This window comes from Macrobrachium nipponense, chromosome 32, assembly GCF_015104395.2.
Source record: "Macrobrachium nipponense isolate FS-2020 chromosome 32, ASM1510439v2, whole genome shotgun sequence".
Lineage (NCBI taxonomy): Eukaryota > Metazoa > Arthropoda > Malacostraca > Decapoda > Palaemonidae > Macrobrachium > Macrobrachium nipponense.
In genome coordinates, this window is record NC_061094.1 from 33,119,791 (window position 1) to 33,138,304 (window position 18,514).

The window sequence follows — 18,514 nt, forward strand, 5'->3', positions numbered from 1 at the left end:
CCGTACGCTCCGACCGAGAGCCCACGAAGTCAGAGGTATCGGACCCTCCTTAGCGTTCCGTAAGAACTTCTCCGTGGCGCAGGTCCTGAAGGCAGGTGTCGTGGCCAACCAGACCACCTTCACGTCCTTCTACCTTCGGGATATTGCCCACAAGTCCTTGGATACTTTTTCCTTGGGACCTGTGGTGGCTGCTCAAACACGTTGTGTAAGCTTACCCAGCACCCGAGCAGGCAGAACAGCATCGATTCCTGGTATGACTGGGAGAATGCATGTGTGAATGAGAGAGTGACTGGCTTCTCTTCACCATCTTTTTCTACCTCTACCTGTGGGGCAGAGGGATACGGTCGTTACCTTGCTGGAAAGGAAGTCAGATGCAGGTAAGCTATTCAACAGAGCTCCATCCTATCTACTTAAACTAGAGATAGGAGTAAATATCCACCACTTCTCCAACAAGGGGGAGAAGTGGATGCCAACATGAGACACACCCATTACTTTACATTGGCTCATGTAAAGGAAAAAGTTCTTACAATGCTGGTACAAAGAGATACGCTTGCCTCTCTCTTAGTACTCGGCCCAGAGGTCTGACCATTGATCCTGCGGTGCACACCCCGATCAATCGGACAGAGGCTTTGGATCCCTCCCTCGCTCTTACGACCAGGGAGGCATTCCAGGGATGGACGAACACCAGTCTGTTCATCAAAAGACTCAGATTCCACCCACCAAGAAGTGAGTCTTCCTATTGTTAAAGGACCGATGGTTTGTATTACGTATCGGAACAAATGACAATTTGTCGAAAATTGCATTTTTCCTAACTATACAAAACCTGAGGTCCTTTAACATAAAGTCCCTCCTCATGGCCACCCCTCACTCTGCGTATTTTGCATGGGCCAAAAGCAAAAGTGATTTGTTTACCTCCCAGTCGCGCGGCGCGCGACGATCGGGACAAGCAGTTAACTACCGTTCTCCCCTTGTTTCGAAGCTTACGACCGTTCAGCTGCCGCTAGCTACTTCTATTGTTAAAGGACCTCAGGTTTGTATAGTTAGGAAAAATGCAATTTTCGACAAATTGTCATTTTCCTAGTGTGATTGAGAGTTATTGTAAGTACTTTGCATTTCTTTTGTTCATTTATGATGAGTGAGGAAGAAATGGAGATTTCGCCGCGCCCCCCAGTCGCCCGTAGAGTGTGTCCCGGGCTGGAGGGGCGTAGATGTGGCGGATTCAGATCATTTGTGGATGTGGATCCACACGAGGTTTGTACTCGTTGTCGGGGGCGAGAGTGCTCCCGCAACGAGCCATGTGTGACTTGTATGCATTGGTCCGAGGCGCAGTGGGTGCTGTACGAGGGCAGGAAGAGACTTAGGCCGCCCAAGAAGTCATCGGAAAGTCCAGTGACTCCTTTGGTAACGGATACTTCGTCCTCTTTCCTGCCCCCCGGCCAGCCCCCACGTTTCGCGCCTTCCCCTCTGCGGGGGGGGTAGCGGAGTCCTTCTCCATCTCTTGATCCGTCGAGTGTGGAGGAGGGCGCCCGCTACCCTGGTACGGTCCAGTTGTACTCGGGGTCTTCCGTCCGCTCGGGTGTGGGGTTCTTCTCCCCCCAAGCGCGAGGAACCCCTCTAACTAACCCGACTGTTGCTTCCGCAGGTGTGCCATCAGCGAAGGACGACCTGGGACAGGTGTGGGAGTCGCTGGGACTGCAGGGAGTGCCTAGCATACAGGGGTTGATTCAGCGGTTGGCGGGGTCGGCAGTGGTCACTCATGGTACGGTAACCACTACTACCACTACAATTACTACACCAGCATATGAGATGCCACCGCACTTGGTGTACACACCACATGTCATGTCGGTAACACCCACGGCTGCAATTCAGAGACCAATTCCTGCCGTGCCAAAGAGGACGGTGCCACCGCCACCTGGGTTCTTTGTATTGCCGACACGGACTTCCGCTGCCCAAAGAGTACCCCCCTGGACCTGCCGCCAGTGCCGAGGATGACGGTAGCTGCCGACAGGACGCCTGGCTCTCCTGTGGTACCTGCCGTGCCTGCCGTACCTGTTGCTGTCCCTGCCGCTCATTCCCTTTCAGATCAGGTTCCTGCTGCTCATTCCCTTTCAGATGTTCCTGCCGTTCCTGCTGTTCCCGGACCTGTTCCTGTTGTTCCTGCTGTTGGTGGTGCTGTCACAGTCTCAGGTCTTTCCGGACAGGTGCAGTCGGGCCCTGTTGCTTCGGCAAACTGCCCCGGCTCCCTCCTGGATGGAAGACCTGACGTCTGTCCTGCGGAGCCTGGCGAAGAAGAAGAGGAAGAGGAAGAAGGTGTCGTCGTCGTCTTCGTCGTCTTCGTCGTCTTCTTCGTCGTCTGCTGCCTCTCCTTCCCCTTCGACTTCTAAGGCTAAACAGCCGAAGAAGAAGAAGGCTGCCTCCTCCCCCCCTAAGAAGACTCCTTCGGATCTTCTAAGGGCCCGGCTCGCTCAGGCGAGTCGGGAGGCTCTTCTTCTGCTGGTCCTCCTGTTCCTTCGGGAACGGGGCCCGTCGCTTCTTCTGCAAAGAAGAAGTCGACGGGGACCAGAGGTGCACCAGCCTCGGCTGGTGCGTCCTCACCTGGTGCTAGCGGTTCTGCCGCTAAACCAGGTTCCGTCTCGGCCGCTTCTCGTTCGCGAGAAGCACCGAGTGGACGCTCTTTCAAGGAAGGACCGTCCAGCCAAAGTTTTGACGCCCGAGCTCGCTCGCCGTCAAGACAGCGGCGCGGAGCAGAAGACTGGCGAGAGTCGTGCACGACTCTCGCCAGGCCAGTGGACGCTCTCGCAGCGATCAACTGGCCTGCTCGGGCTGACGTGACGGTCGCTGACGCAGCCAGGGTTGAGGCGAGGAAGGAGTCCCCCGCGGCCGCCGGTAACCACCACGGCTGGTACCAGCGGCTCGACGCGCCGAGAGGACGCTGGCCGGTCTCGACACGACAGAGAGCCTAGCAGGTCACCCTGTCCGCCGCTCCCCGATGGGACCGGGCGGAGACGGTGACCAGCGGCAGCTCGCCTGACGCTAGAGATCGGTCCTCGACGTTCTCAGCCGAGCCAATCGCCCCAGGCGAGGCGGCAAGGCTAGGCCTGCTGCTCGACCGTCACCGCGGGTTGACGATCAGCAGCAGCCTCCACTCACGCTGGTCCTGCCAGCGAGCGAGGGGGGAGCGTCAGGTCTGCCTCTCCATACCTTCAACCTCCTCGGGCTATACCGGGAGGAGCGAGGTACCGAGGAGCGATCACGAGAGGTGCGCCGCTCGTGACCCAGCTATGACGCCGTATGGCTCAGGCACGGTTTTAGGACCGACCAGAACATACGCGCAAGTAGTTGGAGGCGACCGTCAGGGGTCTGTCGCTGTTCCTCCTTCTGAAGGAGGAGTATCGCGGGATATGCTCTTGCTGGAGGGACTGGACGGTCCTACTCCACAAGACGCAGTAACTCCCGAGATACAGAGGAACTTTGCAGAGGTCATTAAGCTGATGCGTCTGCATAATGACCTTGCGGAAGGATCGCCACTACCACCGGCAGAGCCCACGTCCCGGCTCGAATCATTTTGGGGTCCCAAGAGGGAGCCCAAAATGATGGTGGGGTTACCGCGATCAGAGCTTGCAGACTCAGTCCTGGATCAGGTGGAGAATCTCGTCTCAGGACGGGAGGACTCGCTAAAGTCCGGACGGTCTTCTAAGCTGCTTCCTCCTCCTCTACAGCGGCAGAGGCGATTCTACGTGCCTTCGGAAGACCCGATACTGCCGAAACAGGTTAACCCGGAGTTAGCGAGGCTGACTCCAGGTGTGTCCCTGCAGCAGCTCCTGTCGGAGAACCTATGGTTCTCGCAGCAGGAGGCACTTGCCCTGGAATCTACCGCTATGGCAGCATTCCAGGCAGTTTCCTGGTTGGATTTGTGGTCCCTCACAATATCCAAAGTAGCGGCCGGCTCCGGGAGTTCTGCTCTCGAAGACGACGCTTCTTTTAGGAGACTGTGCCAGTCTGGAGGAAGAGCAATCTCTTACCTCGCCCATCAGACTGCTAACCTGTGGGCAACTTGGTTCTTCGACGTAGGGACGCAGTCCTTACCTGAGTGACCAAGGGGGGCCGGGCGTGAGGCGGCACTCGGGCTTCGAAATGGACCTCTTAGGAGTTCCCCAGCTCTCTTTCGGAGAGATGGTGGACGCTGCGGTGGAAAGGCGGCGCACTGACGACCAGTGACCGCTTAGTTCACCAGGCAGTCTCGAAGGTTACTGGGCAATCTCGAGCGACTCTGCGGCCAAACCAAAGAGCTTGGCTAGCGCTTCCACGGCGGCGAAGACGGTTGCACCGTCCAAGCCCCGTGTGAAGACTCCTGTTGTTTCAACTTCTGCTAGAGGAGGCCGTAACCAGCCCTCCTCCCAGCCCTCCTTTCCCCGAGGAGGTGGTGGTGGAAAGAGTCGAAAACGAGGAGGGAAACGCTAGGGACGGCGTTCCCCCTCACCTGCTGCCGGAAGTGGGGGGTGCCTGGCGAGCCATTGGGCGACTTGGCAGCGCTACGGCGCCGAGAACTGGATAGTAGACGTCCTGGGAGGGGTGGTATCTACTACCCTTCGAGTCTCGGCCCCCCCTCATCTCCAAACCGGTCCATCTACAGACCTATGTCCGGGGATCAGCAAAGGACAACGCTCTTCGACAAGGAGATCAAGACCATGCTGGCGAAACGAGCTGTAGAAATCGTGGAGGACCGTCACCGGGCTTTTACAGCCGCCTCTTCCTAGTAGGAGAAGGCATCGGGGGGCTGGCGTCCGGTGATAGACCTATCTCCCCTTGAACCGCTTCGTTCGCACGACGCGGTTCACGATGGAGTCGGCACGCTCGGTGCTCGACTCGATCAGGGGAAAAAACGATTTCATGCTTCAGTGGACCTGAAGGACGCGTATTTTCAAATACCCATCCATCAGTCCCTCCAGAAAGTACCTCCGCTTCATCTTCGACGGGACGGTGTGTACCAATTCAGGGCACTTTGTTTCGGTCTGTCAACCGCCCCACAGGTGTTCACGCGAGTGTTCACTCTGGTGTCAGCTTGGGCCCATTCGCACGGGGATACGTCTTCTGAGGTATCTCGACGATTGGCTAGTCCTGGCGAGCTCCCGCTCGCAGTTGCTACAGGACAGAGATCGACTCCTCAAGTTTCATACAATCAACTTACCTGTCAGATATATACATAGCTAAGACTCCGTCGTCCCTCCCGACAGAAATTCAAATTTCGCGGCACTCGCTACAGGTAGGTCAGGTGATCTACCGGCCTGCCCTGGTGGCAGGACTAGGAAAACCATCCCGTTTTTCTATCATATTTTCTCTGTCGCGGTCCGGTATCAACATTGTTGTTATTACTCCTGACTTGGATTCACTTTTTCAACACTTTGATCAGCGTTTTTCGACTTTTGGTGGACGTATTTGGACGTGTTTTGGCATTCGCTACTGTGGACTGTTTTTTTGAATAACTCTTTTGGATTTTCTCAGTATGTCTGATTCTAATGTGAGTGTGAGAATGTGTGTGAATGTAGGACTGCAGGGTGAGGATACCGAAAGCTTCGGTTGATCCTCACACTGTATGCCGTAAATGTAAGGGGGTGCAGTGTTCTGCTATTAACACTTGTAAGGAATGCGAGAGTTTGAAGGCAGAAGAATGGAAGACTTTGACTTCTTATTTGAAGAAGTTAGAGAGGGATAGAGTTAGAAGGCTGAAAGGTGTGAATTCAAGGCCTATTGAGCCTTTCAATAATAATTCTAACCCTACTACTGTAGATTCTCCCTATAAATCTCATTCTCAGAGTGTCTTTTCGGATTCGCATCGGAAAATCGCCAATCTGAAAAGCGGACGATTCGAGACATGAAGTCCAAGATGGCGGACTCGAAAGGTAAGGCTAGTGATAGTGAAAATTTTAGTGAAGTGAGCCCCTATCAGTGTGGTGGAGGGGGCGTTTGATCGTCCCTGCGGCGCTCCCAGGCCTAGACCTCTTCCAAGCTCACATGCCCAGAGGAGAAGGAAAGTCGAAAGCCTTAGGAGGTCGGAGGGAATCCCCAACGGTCAGACGTCCCTTCAGCTAGCTTTGCTTCATGGCAGCCAGCTCAAGGGCGCTATAGAAACAAAAAGCGTCCTTCGCGAGTGTTTCTCGTCCTCTCCCTCTCCCTCACCTAAACGAGGGTGGAAGGAGTCGAACTTATCAAGACCGCTGAAGCGTCATATGAAGCAAGACATTGATTCTAGCCCGGAGCGATTCTCGGATGACGCCCGTCGGCTATTAAGAAGGCGAAGGTGGCGTCAAACGTCACCTGACGCTTACGAGGAAGTACCCCATCATGCTCTTCCCCGAGTGATGACGAAAGGCGTCAGGCACTAGACGTAGGAGAAGCGTCAAGGAAGATCATTATGGCGGTGCAGGAACAACTGTCATCTCTTGTGGGAGTTTTAGCGCCCCGTCGGAAGGACGTGACGCTTCTATTTAAGAAGTCTCGTCTCTCGCACCTGCTCGGAAGTCGTCTTGTAGAAGTGAAGCGTCAAATCAAGAGGAGCTTAGACGTGACGCTCCGTCCAAGATTGTGACGCCGAGTAGGAAGCCCTTAGAAAGCGAAGCGTCTTCCAAACGCGAAGCGTCATCTAAACGTCAACAAGAGACGTCATACATGACGCTCGGAGAGCGGGAAGCGTCATACATGACGTCTTCTAAAGCGCGAGAGAAGCCGCAGGTTGTGACGCCTTCCAAGTCGATCAGAACGGGAAAAAGGAAGACTTTCATTCCCTTAGCCCCTCTCCGATCAGGAGTTTGTCTCCCCCAGAAGAGGAAAGTTCTGAAAGGAGAACAGAAACTCAGGATTATCACGAGTTCGAACGAAACTCGGATGATGACGATCTTGGAAGAGAGGGCTTTGTCCAACTATAAGGTGTTGAACTACCCTGCTTCTGAGGAATACGGAGACGAGTTGACTCCGGCTGCTCCTCCTTCTCCGCGCTCAGCTCTTTTCGAGTGCGAAGGTGAAGAAGACTTCGTCTTTTCTGGGAAGATGAAGCCCACCATCTCGATGGAAGCGGGCTTTACAACTCCTTAGACGCCTGGATGAAGTCGAAGAAAGACTTAACCAGGACAGTATTTTGCATGCCTCCAGCAAGGTTAGCTGGGAAAAGAGGCATATGGTACAAGACGGGGAGGATATGGGTATCGCTCTCCCTTCTACTACAGAGGCAGACTTTTCGACGTTAGTTGACGCTTCAAGGCGTCCTAGTCTTAATTCTGCCCGCATTACTTGGAGTATTTCGGAACTAGATCATCTCCTCAAGGGACTTTTCCATGTATTGGAAGTCTTCAACTTCTTGGATTGGTCCCTTGGGGTGATGTCCAAGAAAGCTCACGATTCGCAGGGAATCGAACCTGAAGCCCTGTAGCATTTGGTCGTGCATCGACAAAGCAGTACAAGATGGATCTTTGGAAGTCTCTGCATTATTTGGAGCAGGTCTTTAGAAGAAAAGGACAGTGTAGGGCGCCTTCTTAACAAAGGCAGTCTCGCATGCGCAGAGGGAGCTACTATATGCACCTCTTTCGAACTATTGTTCCCTTCTAAGTTAGTGAAGGACGTGGCTCACTCTTTAACTGAGAAGGCGACGCAGGATCTTCTGACGCAGTCAGCTAGGAAGAAGAAACCTGCTTTATTGTATCGGACAAGAAAGGACCTAGCACTTTACGCAGCCCTTTCGAGGTGGTCCGATCTCCAGACCTCCCGCAAGAAGGAAGGCTCCAGAGAAGAGAGGTAGGTCCACCACCTTTCGTCCCTTTAAAAGGGAAAATGAAACATTTCTCCTCCAAGCACCAGTAGGTGCCAGGCTCCTGCGACACTCCCAAGCCTAGACCTCTTCCAAGCTCACGAACACAGAGGAGAAGGAAAGTCGAAAGCCTTAAGGAGGTTGTGGGGAATCCCCAACAGTCAGACGTTCCTTAAGCTAGCTCTGCTTCGTTGCAGGCGGCTCAAAGGGCACTATAGAAAGCGTCCTTCGCGAGTGTTTCTCGTCCTCTCCCTCTCCCTCACCTAAACGAGGTGGAGGGAATCGAACTTGTCGAAACCGCTGAAGCGCCATATGACGCCTGACAGGGATTCTAGTCCGGAGAGTTTCTCAGATGACTCTCCGTCTTCTAGCAAGAAAGCGAAGGGGGCGTCAGCGTCACCTGAAGTGTACGCGGAAGTACCCTTTCCTTTTTTTCCCCACCGAGTGATGACGAAAGACGTCATGCACTGGACGTGGGAGAAGCGTCAAGAGAATCATTATAGCAGTTCAAGAGCAACTGTCATCTCGAACGCAACGTCGGATAGACGTGTCGCTTCCAATTAAGAAGTCTCGTCCTCTCTTACCTGTTCAACGACAAGCGTCATACAGACGGGAAACGGCTAACGTCTTACAGAAGCGTCTAGTGCGAGAGAGAGAACAGGTGCTTACGAGAGTTTCGTAACGCCAGAGAGAAGTAAGACGTCTTTTAGAAGCGAAGCGTCATTGGAACGGAGCATAGACATGACGCTCTGTCCAATATTATGACGCCAAAGGAGGACGCCTTTGGAGAGCTGAGCATCTTCCAAGCGCGAAGCGTCATCGAGACGTCAGCAAAAGACGTCATCCATGACGCTTGGCAAACGGGAAGCGTCATGTAAGCATGAAGAGTCTTCTAAAATTCTAGAGAAGCCGAAGCTTATGACGCCTTCCAAGAATATTAGAGCGGGAAAAGAGGAAGGATTATCATTCCCTTAGCCCCTCTCCTGTTAGGAGTTTGTTTCCGCAAGAAGAAGAATGTTGGGCGGGAAGAGCGGAGACGCTTTTAGATCCCGAGTTAGAGGAAAACTCGGATAACGAATATAGTGGAAGAGAAGGTTTGTCTAACTAGAAGGGATTGACTAACCTTCTTCTTGAGGAGTACGGGGACGAGTTTGACGCCCAACACCACCCTCTTGCCTACATTCGGAAACAGGAGGGACGCACTCCTCGTTCCTTTACGAGCTCACGAGAGACCTATTACTTTGGACGTATCACAGTAACATCTCCCTGATGACAAGGTTCTTACAGGGAGAAAGGAATGTGAGGGCGGACAGGCTCAGCAGGAGGAACCAGGTCCTTCATACAGAATGGACTTTACACGAGGAAGTGTGTCTCGATCTCTGGTCTCTGTGGGGAACTCCTCAGGTGGAGTTCTTCGCAACATTTATTTCAAAAAAGGCTCACAGTGTTTGCTTCGGTCGTGGAAGATCCCAGAGCACCTTATGGTAGATGCCTTCCTGCTAAATTGGTCTCGAGGAGACGTTTATGCTTCTCCCCCACTTCAAATCCGGGGGTTAGTAATGAAAAGTTTGTGGCGTCAAAGGAGACGAGGATGACGTTAATAGCCACCTTTTGGCCGGCCCAAGAATGGTTCAAGGAGGTGGTAGAGTGAAGCGTAGGACTTTCCAAGATCCCTACCCGGAAGGACGGATCTTCTCATACAACCATCAAACCTCTACCGCTCCTCGCTCTGACTGCCTTTCGACTATCGAAAGACTTGTCAGAGCGAGAGGCTTTTCTCGCGAAGTAGCAAGCGCGATCGCGAGAGAACGCAGAACCTCCACTACGAAAGTATACCAGTCGAAGTGGAAGGTATTTAGAAGGAGGTGTAGATCAAGAAGTTGTCCTCCTCCACTACCTCTATAGCGGAAATTTGCGGATTTCCGGCTATTCCTGGGAGGAAAATCTCATCTAGCCGTATCCACAATAGAGGGATATAGAAGTATGCTCTCGGCTGTATTCAGGAAGAGAGGATTAGATCGGGCAGATAATGAAGATCTCCACGATCTCATAAGGTCTTTTGAGACTTCAAAGTATAAGGAACCAGTACTCCGAACTGGAACCTAGACGTAGTTCTAAAGTATCTGTCATCGGAAAGATTCGAACCTCCTCATCGGCATCGTTTAGAGACATTACCCGAAAATGCCTATTCCTATTATCTTTAGCTACGGCAAAGAGAATTAGGAATTGCATGCTCTGCAGGATGAAGTAGCATTCAAGGGAGACTCAGCGATTTGCTCGTTTCAGACCCTGTTTTTAGCGGAAAACGAGAATCCTACGAATCCCTGGCCTAAGTCATTCGAAGTCAAAGGCATGTCAAGTCTCGTAGGCAGAGAAACAGAGAGGTCTCTCTGCCCTGTTAGAGCTCTGAAGTTCTACCTTCAGAGAAAGCATCGAATGGGAGGCTCTAGACAAGGTCTTTGGTGCGCGGTAAAAGACCCCACAAGGCTGATGTCCAAGAATGCGCTGGCATTCTGTTGTAAGAAACGTCATTACAGACACTCATAAGGCCTGTCCTGACGAAAACAGTTACAAACTGTTGAGAATAGAAGCTCATGAAGTTAGAGGCTATAGCGACGTCTCTCTGTTTCATAAGAATATGTCGTTAAAAACATAATAGATACGACATTTTGGAGATGCAACTCAGTAGTTGCATCTCATTACTTGAAAGACGTGCGTGTGACATATGAGAAGTGTTTTTCTCTAGGTCCTTTCGTATCAGCGGATACGATTCTGGGTACGGAGCAGACACAAATCCTTAAATGTTTATACTTTTCTTCTTTTTGGATATGGTCGAGTCTCTTCTAACAATAGAGGACTTAGGCTAGCACGGGCGGCCGTCTATGTTGTTCAGTAAAATTTCTTTTGTCATATCCAATTAGTTGAGTATAATTTTGAAAATTATGTATGTGTGTAGTGATTTTGAGTTACGATTGTTGTGACGAGTTCGGGATAACTCTTAACAATCTGTAGTTCTAACGTATGGTTAGGATCAGGTGGTCGGGATTGTTGTGTGCTCCTTCATAAGGTGTATTGTCATATAAGTGGATCAGCACCCATTGACAAAGTCCTTTTAGGCTCTGCCGAGTAGTGGGTAAGACCCCATCGGCAGACCACAAGAACTCTTGGCCATAGATCATATATCTCGCTAAAGTTTCTTGAGGTGATGCAGACTACTGGGCAAACACCCACGAAGTCTACCACCTATCAGGTAGGAACCAAGGTTTTATTTATACCTACAACATATGTTGTTTACCTGTCTATTCCATATAGAAGCTGTCTCTTACCCTCCACCGAAGGGTGCCAATCAGCTATGTATATATCTGACAGGTAAGTTGATTGTATGAAATGATATTGTTATGTTACAATAAAGTTTCATACATACTTACCTGGCAGATATATACAATTAAAGGCCCACCCAGCCTCCCCGCAGGAGACAGGTGGAAGAGAGAAAATATGATAGAAAACGGGGATGGTTCCTAGTCCTGCCACCCAGGGCAGGCCGGTAGATCACCTGACCTACCTGTAGCGAGTGGCGCGAAATTTGAATTTCTGTCGGGGGACGACGGAGTCTTAGCTATGTATATATCTGCCAGGTAAGTATGTATGAAACTTTATTGTAACATAACAATATCATTTTTGTCGCGAATCTGGGGAAATCGTGATAAACTACGAGAAGTCCGATCTCGAACCCAAGCAGAAGATGAAGTACCTGGGTATGCTGATAGACACGGTAGCAGGGCAGGTCTTTCCCGCAGACTTGCGTATCAGCAAATTCAGGGAGGCAGCCGGCCGGTTCCTGTCTCGGCAGGAAACAGGCAGCACAGCAATGGCAAGTCGTGATCGGCCATCTGTCGTCACTCGAGAAGTTAGTCCCTCACGGGCGTCTTCACCTACGGTCTCTCCAGTGGAAGGCTGGGAGGGAGAGTTGGTCTCAGGCCAAGATCCTCCTTACTTTCCCGTGGCTATCCCACGGACAAGGTGAGGCAGGACCTAGCCTGGTGGCTCGACGACAAGAACTCTTAAGAGGAGTGCCTATACCACTCCCCCCCCGGAGATGCTTCTGTTCTCAGACGCATCGACCGAGGGATGGGGCCGACACACCTGGAGGAGTTGCTGACTGCAGGGTGTGTGGGACCATCCACGAAAAGCACCTTCACATCAATGTCCTGGAAATCAAGGCGGCGTTCAACGCTCTCAAAGAGTTTCAGGACGCTTGGTGGGACACTCAGTGGTGTTGATGTGCGACAACACCACAGTAGTGGCATATGTCAACAAGCAGGGGGGGCTAGTGTCTCTTCCGCTCCATCAGTTGAGGGTGCAGGTGCACGAGTGGGCCACGGCTCACTCGATAGAGCTGTCAGCACGCTACATTCCAGGCAAGAGGAATGTAGTAGCAGACAAGCTCAGCCGTCGGGATCAGGTGATAGGGACCGAATGGTCTCTACACCAAGACGTGGCGGAAAGGCTCTTCAACCTGTGGGGGCGACCGGTCGTAGACCTGTTCGCCACCCGGCACAACAGAAAACTTCAGGTTTTCTTTTCAGCTGTGCCGGACCCATGGGCAGCTGCAGAGGACGCTCTCCAACACCCCTGGGACAACCTCTTCGCCTACGCCTTTCCTCCCTTCTGTCTGATTCGGAAAGTGATCAGTCGAGCGCTGGTCACTCCCAATCTCAGAATGATCCTGGTGGCTCCCAAACGGCCTCAAGCCGTTTGGTATCCGGACCTGCTGGCTCTTCTTGCGGACGCACCGAGAGAGCTACCCACTTGGCACAACCTTCTAGCCCAGCCACACGTAGAACGGTACCACCAAGCAGTCCAGTCCCTTCAACTTCACGGCTGGCTGTTATCCACCATCTCTTGCGAACGAGAGGCTTTTCTCGTAGCGCAGCAACAGAGATGGCTGGACAACGTTCCGACCAGTCCCTCTGCCGCTTGTGGTACCAGGGGAAGTGGGGCCGTCTTCTGTGGTTGGTGTCGTAGACAGGGTCTGTCTCCTCTCAGAGCCACTCTTCAGCAGGTAGCGGATTTCCTCGTGTTTCTTCGCCGAGAGAAGCTCCTCTCAGTACCCACAGTTAAAGGATATAGAGCCGCCCTGGCTCTCGTCCTGAAACTGAGGGGACTGGACATCTCGAATTCGTTCGAGATCTCCTTGCTAATGAGGAGCTTCGAAAGGTCTTGCCCACCCAGGGAACTCAGGCCCCCTGCGTGGGATGTGACTCTCGTCCTTAGGAGTTTGACTCGAAGACCCTTCGAGCCACTCCGAGAGTCGTCAGACAGGGATCTGACCCTCAAGACCCTCTTCTTGCTGGCACCTGGCATCGGCGAAGAGAGTAGGGGAACTACATGGTCTTTCTTATGATGTTAAACACACCAGAGGCTGGGGATCTGTGACGCCTCGATTTCGTCCCGAACTTCGTAGCCAAGACTCAGAATCCGTCGATCCCTGACGACAGTTCGAGTCTTTCACGATCCCCTCCCTTCTGGACTTCACCGATAACGATGCGGATGAGATGCTGCTTTGTCCTGTGAGGGCGCTACGGCGCTATCTGAAGAGAACTCGATACCTCAGGCCTGAGTGTCGACGCCTCTTCGTTAGCACTGGGGTTACCAAGAAAGAAGTTTCCAAGAACACGCTTTCTTTCTGGCTACGTGAGGTGATCAGGAGAGCGTACGAGGCTGATGGTAGCGACGACATCCGTACGCTCCGACCGAGAGCCCACGAAGTCAGAGGTATCGGACCCTCCTTAGCATTCCGTAAGAACTTCTCCGTGGCGCAGGTCCTGAAGGCAGGTGTCTGGGCCAACCAGACCACCTTCACGTCCCCTTCTACCTTCGGGATATTGCCCACAAGTCCTTGGATACTTTTTTGTTTTTTTTTTGGGGTTTTCCTTGGGACCTGTGGTGGCTGCTCAACACGTTGTGTAAGCTTACCCAGCACCCGAGCAGGCAGAACAGCATCGATTCCTGGTATGACTGGGAGAATGAATGTGCGAATGAGAGAGTGACTGGCTTCTCTTCACCATCTTTCTCTACCTCTACCTGTGGGCAGAGGGATACGGTCGTTACCACGCTGGAAGGAAGTCAGATGCAGGTAAGCTACTCAACCGAGCTCCATCCTATCTCTTTAACTAGAGATAGGAGTGTATATCCACCACTTTCTCCGACAAGGGGGAGAAAGTGGATGCCTACATGAGACAAACCCATTGCTTTATATTTGCTCATGTAAAGGAAAAAGTTCTTACAATGCTAGTACGAAGAGATACGCTTGCCTCTCTCTTAGTACTCGGCCCAGAGGTCTGACCATTGATCCTGCGGTGCACACCCCGATCAATCGGACAGAGGCTTGGATCCCTCCCTCGCTCTTACGACCAGGGAGGCATTCCAGGATGGACGAACACCAGTCTGTTCATCAAAGACTCAGATTCCTCCCACCAAGAAGTGAGTCTTCCTATTGTTAAAGGACCGATGGTTTGTATTACGTATCGGAACAAATGACAATTTGTCGAAAATTGCATTTTTCCTAACTATACAAACCTGAGGTCCTTTACATATAGTCCCTCCTCATGCCACCCCTCACTCTGCGTATTTTGCATGGGCCAAAAGCAAAAGTGATTTGTTTACCTCCCAGTCGCGCGGCGCGCGACGATCGGACAAGCAGTTAACTACCGTTCTCCCCTTGTTCGAAGCTTACGACCGTTCCAGCTGCCGCTAGCTACTTCCTATTGTTAAAGGACCTCAGGTTTGTATAGTTAGGAAAAATGCAATTTTCGACAAATTGTCATTTTTGTTTGAGAAGAGATTTTTTTTCCATATATAATGCACTAAATACTTTTTAATTTCATTCCTGTCTTTATATCATATATAAAAGGTTCTCTTTTTTTATTTTCATATAATAAAAATTGAACGGTCTAAAATAAAAGTTATATTGCAAGTTCTTTTCCATTCTTTCTTTCAACACTACAAAATCTCAAAAAAGCGATATGTAAAAGGTACCTATTTTACCAAAGAAAAAATATTTTTGTATAGAGTTATTTATCAAGAAATGGTTGCAAATTCAATCCACATGCCTTTTCTTTAATTTTAGCTCACCAAACAAATTACTGGGTCAAGAATTATGTGTAATGCACTCCAAACGTTTTTTTTTACTTTTTTAAAAATATTTTTCTAAAAAAACAGTATTTTTCAGGCCTTTAATCACATTTTAAGAAAAAAATAATGCCAGATATGGAAAATCTAGGTCCTGTTCTTATAGCAAGAGGTATATGAAGTCAATTTGAGCATTTTCATTTTTTTATGAAGTTTTACGTACCCAGGGGGTAAATTCCAAATGCATATTGACGCAGTCTAAGGGTTAAAGATCCATGGAAAAGATGCATATTTGTTATGTTTGTAATTTACATATATTACGATACTATGTGAATAGTATTACATATGTTAATTTTATGTCATGTTTCAAGAAGCGCCCTTAAAATTAGCTTCAAAATTATGTCTTCAAAAGTCGTATGATAAGTGAGTATATATGGTAACCAAAAGCTAACCTATACACATAATTTTGTATTTTAGCAGTCGTCTTATACTACAGGTATAAGATAAAGTCATGAAAATTTGCCATAATTTTTTACCTCAAAGATAAATTCATGAAAATTTGCTGTAAAATTCTGCCTCATATTTAATGGGTCGTCTTATACACAGAAATATATGGTGTATAAAAATGCTCTTTTGTGGAATGCTTTATTATGTACTGGAGCAGTTTTTTGTTGCAAGTTACCCTATAAAAAAGTAAAAATTTACGCAATATAAAAAAGTAAAGTGCTTAATCTCCAGTTCATTTCTACTTCAGCTGGTTTGTCCCAAATTATAGTAACTGTCAATTAAATGTATGGTTTGTATTGATGTTACGTTCTTTTTTACTCTAATACAGATGCAGTATGTAGATTTTGTACATAAATACAAAAGTGTGTGGTGTAAGATTCTTTTGTTTTCTCTCTCTCACAGTATGCAACTGTAATGGTCACAGTCACTGTGTAAATGGCAGCCAATGTATAATGCCTTGTGCCAATAACACGGCTGGATCCCACTGCCAACATTGCATTGAAAAGTTTTTTGGAAAACCTATCAATGGAGGCTTATGCAAACGTAAGTATTCCGTTTTCACAATTTATACTGTATGACTCATTGCAATTCAAAGCAATCAGTTTTTGGTGATATTTTCAATCTTAATATGGTTTGGGGCTTACTTGGAATCTTAATTATGAATGCTGACAAATGAACAGTACAGAAAGACTAGAAATTTATACTGTTCAGTTGTTGCATACTGAGACTTTATTGTGATGCCCAATTCAAGTGTCATATACAGTGGCTTACGAGGTGTGACTTTAGTTTGGGAACTTTTCTCTGAAATTGTGTACAGGATTGGAATGTGATAATGTAAGTTAGATCTCATAAGTTTGACTTTTCTCGGTTGATTTTGTTTTTTAGCTTGTGAGTGCAATGAGCATGGAGATACTTGCAACAGGGAGTCTGGTCGATGCAATTGCAACACCAAGGGAGTTACTGGGGATCATTGTGAACGATGTGACACCCAAAACAACTATGTCGGTGAACCTCTGCGTGGTTCTTGTTTTTGTAAGTGCTTTGAATTTGTTAGGATTTATATAGGGAAAGTTGGAATAAACAGAATGTTTTAACAACCTTTTTAATTATGTTTCATGTGAAAAGTGGTTAATATTCAGAAACATTAGTTTCAAGAAAACTGGAATGGTCCAAAAATGTTTACTCTGTGTTTAATTTGAAGAGTGGGGTTAGCAAAACTCAAGATTAAAAGTAAGAGTGTAAGCAGTGGCTTTTATAAGTTGAAAAACCTATGAGCTTCTGTGTTATGGCTCCATTCTGAAACTTGGAGACTTGGTCAAGTACCAGATAGACTTTTGCGTGTGCTTGTAATGGACCTTAGAATTATTGATTAATTTTAGAATGGCCTTTATTTTAGTTATCAACCTGTGTGTGAGATCAAAATGACATTGCAGCAGTAGACTTTGGAGAATGTTCAATACATTTTTACCACTTTGGCTTTGTTTTTTCAGATGATCTCCAAATTGATTATCAATTCACTTTTAACCTCTCCAAGCATGAAGACAGACACATCCGCCAAATAAATTTCTTCAATGTGCCCACCAAAAGTGATGTAGATACAGATTTTGATATATTGTGTTCAAAAGCTGCCAAGATAAAAATATCAGCCAAAACTAGTAAGTCAGTGTGATATTTTGTAATTTATTAGTAACAGCCAGTGACCTCATTGCCATTCATCTCTTGAATGTCTGGTACTAAATGTAGTAGCTTAATATGCAGATTTGTGGTTATAATTATTTCAAGTACTGAGCACAGAACCTGTACTATATTGGCATAAGATAACTTTTTTTTTTCTTTATTGAGTATTGCAGAGCATAATTTTGCTTTGATTTTCAGCCAAGAGCCACGAATCTTGGATTATTCGTAATTTCACTGGGACGAGAATCAAGCGGAGATTTAGTGCTTCCGAGTACACATTTGGCTCAGCTGATAACAGTACTACTTTCCATGTATATGTCTACAACTTTACTCCACCCATTGAAATTATCGTATCGTTTTCCCAGCATCCGAAGTTGGATCTCATCCAGTTTTTTTCCATTTTCTCTTTGTAAGTATACATATGTTTTGTTTAACTTTTGGCAGATTAAGTTAAGTATATCTTAGTTTTACCAGACCACTGAGCTGATTAACAGCTCTCCTAGGGCTGGCCCGAAGGATTAGATATTTTTACGTGGCTAGGAACCAGTTGGTTACCTAGCAACGGGACCTACAGCTTATTGTGGTATCCGAACCACATTATATCGAGAAATGAATTTTTATCACCAGAAATAAATTTCTCTGGTTCTGCATTGGCCGAGCTGAGAATCAAACTTTGGACCACCGGATTGGTATCCGAGCGCGAAATCCACTCGTCCAAAGAGGAACTGAACCTTTGGCAGAACTGATGTAGTTGGGAAGAAATAGAGAAGATTGGAATTCCATGATTGCTAAAATCTTGGGATGCATTCTAGTCTCGGCCAAAGGATTTGTTCTGGAAAAATTAAAATGGAGTAAAGCAGAATAAATTACACAATTATGTGGAATAAATGAAAGGGAACAGGCAAAAAATAATTGAAAGAAGTAGACAGGTAGGGGTTAAAGGTTCATTAACAGAAGAGAACCTTAAATAATTGCTGTGTTATGCAAAGGAAAACCTTTAAGTGATACCCTCCTACAGTGGCAAAAAATTAGTGCTTACAGTAGATCTGCATTTCATTTTGTAGGTTTTTTATTAGGGTATATGTAGGGCTGTTGAATTTACAAACTGGAACTATGAATAGTAATTTGTTTATTTAATTAAGTTATGTTACATCATCTTTGAGTAGTCTCACATTCATTAAGTGAAGGCTAAACAATAGCTGAAACATACAAGGGAAAAGATAGGTGTAGAAAGGAGTGTAGAATAAATGGTAAAAGTGGGGAAGTAAGTGACAATAGAGGAACCACTGTAGATAAAAAAAGTAGTTGCTCAGCATAATAAGTTAATAAGAAGTCTGTTTAGAAGAAATAATAAAGCATTGTGATATTATTTTAGATTGGAGATCATTAATTGTATTTATA

The 18,514-nt window shown here is 48.1% G+C and overlaps 1 protein-coding gene across 1 annotated transcript; it reads left to right on the plus strand.

The window, feature by feature from the left end:
- The first annotated feature begins 15,820 nt into the window (after positions 1–15,820).
- Positions 15,821–17,977, plus strand: LOC135207114 (attractin-like). The gene is made up of 4 exons (XM_064238715.1): positions 15,821–15,979; positions 16,322–16,468; positions 16,927–17,091; positions 17,312–17,977. Exons 1-4 carry the CDS (start codon positions 15,889–15,891, stop codon positions 17,524–17,526), a joined length of 618 nt encoding a protein of 205 aa, XP_064094785.1. The 5' UTR covers positions 15,821–15,888; the 3' UTR covers positions 17,527–17,977.
- Positions 17,978–18,514: the final 537 nt, after the last annotated feature.

Excerpts from the sequence above, each read along its gene's own strand:
- LOC135207114 (XM_064238715.1), top strand. The coding sequence starts at position 15,889 with ATGCCTTGTGCCAATAACACGGCTGGATCCCACTGCCAACATTGCATT. Across the intron at positions 16,469-16,926 it reads TCTGCGTGGTTCTTGTTTTT|ATGATCTCCAAATTGATTAT; the intron begins GTAAGTGCTTTG and ends TTGTTTTTTCAG. Across the intron at positions 17,092-17,311 it reads AAAAATATCAGCCAAAACTA|CCAAGAGCCACGAATCTTGG; the intron begins GTAAGTCAGTGT and ends TTTGATTTTCAG.